This window comes from Naegleria gruberi (assembly GCF_000004985.1).
Source record: "Naegleria gruberi genomic scaffold NAEGRscaffold_615, whole genome shotgun sequence".
Taxonomy (NCBI): domain Eukaryota; phylum Heterolobosea; class Eutetramitea; order Acrasida; family Naegleriidae; genus Naegleria; species Naegleria gruberi.
This window is the reverse complement of record NW_003162937.1, coordinates 1-3,081: the sequence shown is the minus strand read 5'-3', so window position 1 is coordinate 3,081 and position 3,081 is coordinate 1. Positions and strand designations below refer to the sequence as shown.

Sequence of the window (3,081 nt, the reverse complement as noted above, 5' to 3'; positions counted from 1 at the left end):
AATTTGAGTGGTGGTAATGGTAGTTCAATGGAAACTTTTGATGAACATCGTTATTGTGTATATTCTACAATTTTTTCTCCGATTAATGGTGATCACTTTATGAGTTGCAGTGGTGATATGACCATGAAAATTTGGGATATTCATGATATTTCTAGTTTACAATCAGCTCAAGTTCACAATTATGAAGTTTTGGCATGTGATTGGAATAAGTTTAATGAACATATTGTTTGTACAGGATCAGTAGATAAAACCATCAAAGTATGGGATTTGAGAAATTTAAATCAGCATAGATCAGGAGCTATCATGGGTAGTGGATCATCTTCAAATCAAGATTCATCAATTTGTACTTTAACTGGACATGGATTTGCTATTAGACGTCTCAAATTCTCACCACACGATGAAAATATAATTGGTAGTGTAAGCTATGACATGTCATTGTGTATTTGGGATACTGAACAGGGAAGTGATAATGCACTGTTGGAAAAATACGAACACCACTCTGAATTTGTTGTTGGTATTGATTTTAACTTGGAAATGGAGGATGAAATTGCTAGTTGCAGTTGGGATGAAACTGTCTATGTTTGGATGAGAGGAGAAGAACCAGTTCCAACACACGAAGAAGATGAAAATGCTGAAGACGATGAAGAAAATGAAATTGTCTCTCAATTCAGACAAGTTTTAGGACTTGCTCGTGGAGGTGGTGCTGAAGATGAAGAATATGACGAAGATGATGAAGATTTAGATGAAGACGACGAGGAAGAAGATTAAACCTTATTTAAACACGAGTAGATTATCTTTTCTCTAGCTTCAGTCTTTTTATTTTTGGAAGGTCGACTTTGTCCGACATCTTTCATGTGTGAGTTGAGAATTGAACATGCAACACTTGGCTCATGAGGCTGTCATTTCACCACTAAGCCAAAGCGTCTTTAATAATTTTCCATGTCCAATTCTTATTTATTTTCGTCTACCTTTCCTTCTTGAACTTGTGTTTTTGGTGGTGCCAGTGTCAATTATTTGAGATTCTTGGTGTTGTGATTGAGAAAAATTAGGTTGGGAGTTGATTTCTGTGTCTGCACTTAGTGTTAATTGAGTAGAATTGGTTGTTTGAGTATGGTTTTGTGACGAAATTAAATTATTCACAATCAAGTCATTTGATTTTGAATTATTTACATCTAAAATACTGTTCTCCTTTTTAGATTTCTTCCTTTTCTGAAATGATTCATCGTTCTTTCGTCTTTTATGCGTCGATTCTTCCTCTTTCTCTAGTTCTGATTTCAACCTCACTGCAATTTCATTTAATTGATCCTTAATTTTTCTTTCTTTTGCTTTTTTTGAATTAATAGCTTTCATTCCTTCCGATTCAGATACTAAATATTTTTCAACAAACTCTTTCTTTGAGATTCTGTGGGCTTTACAATCTTTTCTATTGGAAGAATCTTGATATTGTTGGATATGGCAACATTTGTTACAATGTTTCACAATATTACTAGTACAGTTTTGATTACAAGGTTTACCACATTGGCATTTCTCTCTATTTGAATTATTCTCTGCAGCATCAACAATTGGAGCACGTGCAGAATCATAAATCAACGAATTACAATCCAAAGAGCAAAATTCCCATTCATTTGAAAAGCAAAACTCAATTGAGGTTATTATTTTTTGTTGATTACGTTCTACCTTAACATATTCATCCAATTTTTTGGATTTTAAATATTCCAAAAACCATTCTAGTTCTGGCAAATACTTCGATTTCAGTACATTTCCACTAATAACAAAATTACAATCCGATATATCAATATTATCAAACATTTTGGAATTATCAACATAATTATCTTTTTCACCACTCAACAATCTTTCTAAATGTGCTGTAACTGATAAAACCATTGCAAGTAAGGCATTATCTTGACTTCTGTTTGATTCTGTAAGAGATACTCGTTTTAGAATAGAAATTAAAAACTCGCCTCTTTCACAAGAACATAATCTTTGAAATGTTCTTTCAAAGTCTTGAGGGAAATGAATTAATAAACCATGAAAATGTTTCGTCATGAATTCATCTCCATATCTAGATTTCAAAGAAATATATAACAAGCAGGTTAGTGTTTCAATAAATGCAACCTCATATGGTTTCTTGTTATATTCTGATCTATAGGCCATTTTTGATATTAAACTCATAAGGAACAAAATCCACTCTAAATTATCCTTTCCGTATTCAAATCTTTCATATATTTGCTTCCTTCTTTGTGAAATATCACTATTTTCTTTCAGAAGATTGGATAGTTGTGGAATCCACTTTTGATAATTCAAAAGGAATAATCTTGTGTGACCTCCACTTAATATTGAAACATCCCCTTTCTGTAAAACTTCTTGTTGAATTTCTGTTATCATTTCATGATCAATTCCATCAATATTTTCTAATAAATTAATTATTTCTTCAATACTTCCCTTCAATGTATGTAACACATCACAAGTGGTTGTAGCATTACAATTTTTCTCATATTCCCCAAAACAATTTAGCAATGAAATACCCACACCATGTGTCTTATTTGAAGAGTCAGCTATTAAGGTAGAAATGCTTCTCCTTTGTTTTGTTTTTTCCTGAATGAATTTAAGTTTCGGATAATTACTCATACAGTGAGCACAGAATGAATTTGTTATCTGAAATATTTTCCAAAAATGAGACAAATCACCAATATAATCCTGTAATTCAAAGGTCACTATTAATTTTTCAGTTAGTTGAAATGGTTCAGTTAATCTCTCCATAATATCTTTTCTTTTTAACATGAACTCTTCCATATTCTCCTTATTTTCTTGTTGGAAACTCATATAATAGGGCAACCAATTTTTCAGAATTGCTATTACTTGTTGGTTTGAGGTATCAAAGATACCACTCGAAACATAATCTATCAAAACTGCAGCTAAGAAAAACCCAGATCCCAACAATTTTGAACCATCACCCCAATGAAGAAATTTTACCTTCAAATCCCCTTCTTTTGTTAAAAATCCATCCAAATCGTAAATTTTAAGTAACAATTCACCAAACACTGATCTAATGTCTCTAATGAGAGATAATTTCCCTTTTCA

At 32.0% G+C, this 3,081-nt stretch overlaps 2 protein-coding genes across 2 annotated transcripts; one reads left to right on the top strand and one right to left on the bottom strand.

The window, feature by feature from the left end:
- Nucleotides 1-27: 27 nt before the first annotated feature.
- Nucleotides 28-768, top strand: NAEGRDRAFT_76903 (uncharacterized protein; the record flags this gene model as incomplete). The annotated part of the gene is made up of 1 exon (XM_002668142.1): nucleotides 28-768. The coding sequence occupies one exon, from the start codon at nucleotides 28-30 to the stop codon at nucleotides 766-768; it is 741 nt and encodes a 246-aa protein (XP_002668188.1).
- A 186-nt stretch (nucleotides 769-954) lies between these two features.
- On the bottom strand, nucleotides 955-2,823 carry NAEGRDRAFT_76902 (uncharacterized protein; the record flags this gene model as incomplete). Its single annotated transcript, XM_002668141.1, has 1 exon — nucleotides 955-2,823. The coding sequence occupies one exon, from the start codon at nucleotides 2,821-2,823 to the stop codon at nucleotides 955-957; it is 1,869 nt and encodes a 622-aa protein (XP_002668187.1).
- Nucleotides 2,824-3,081: the final 258 nt, after the last annotated feature.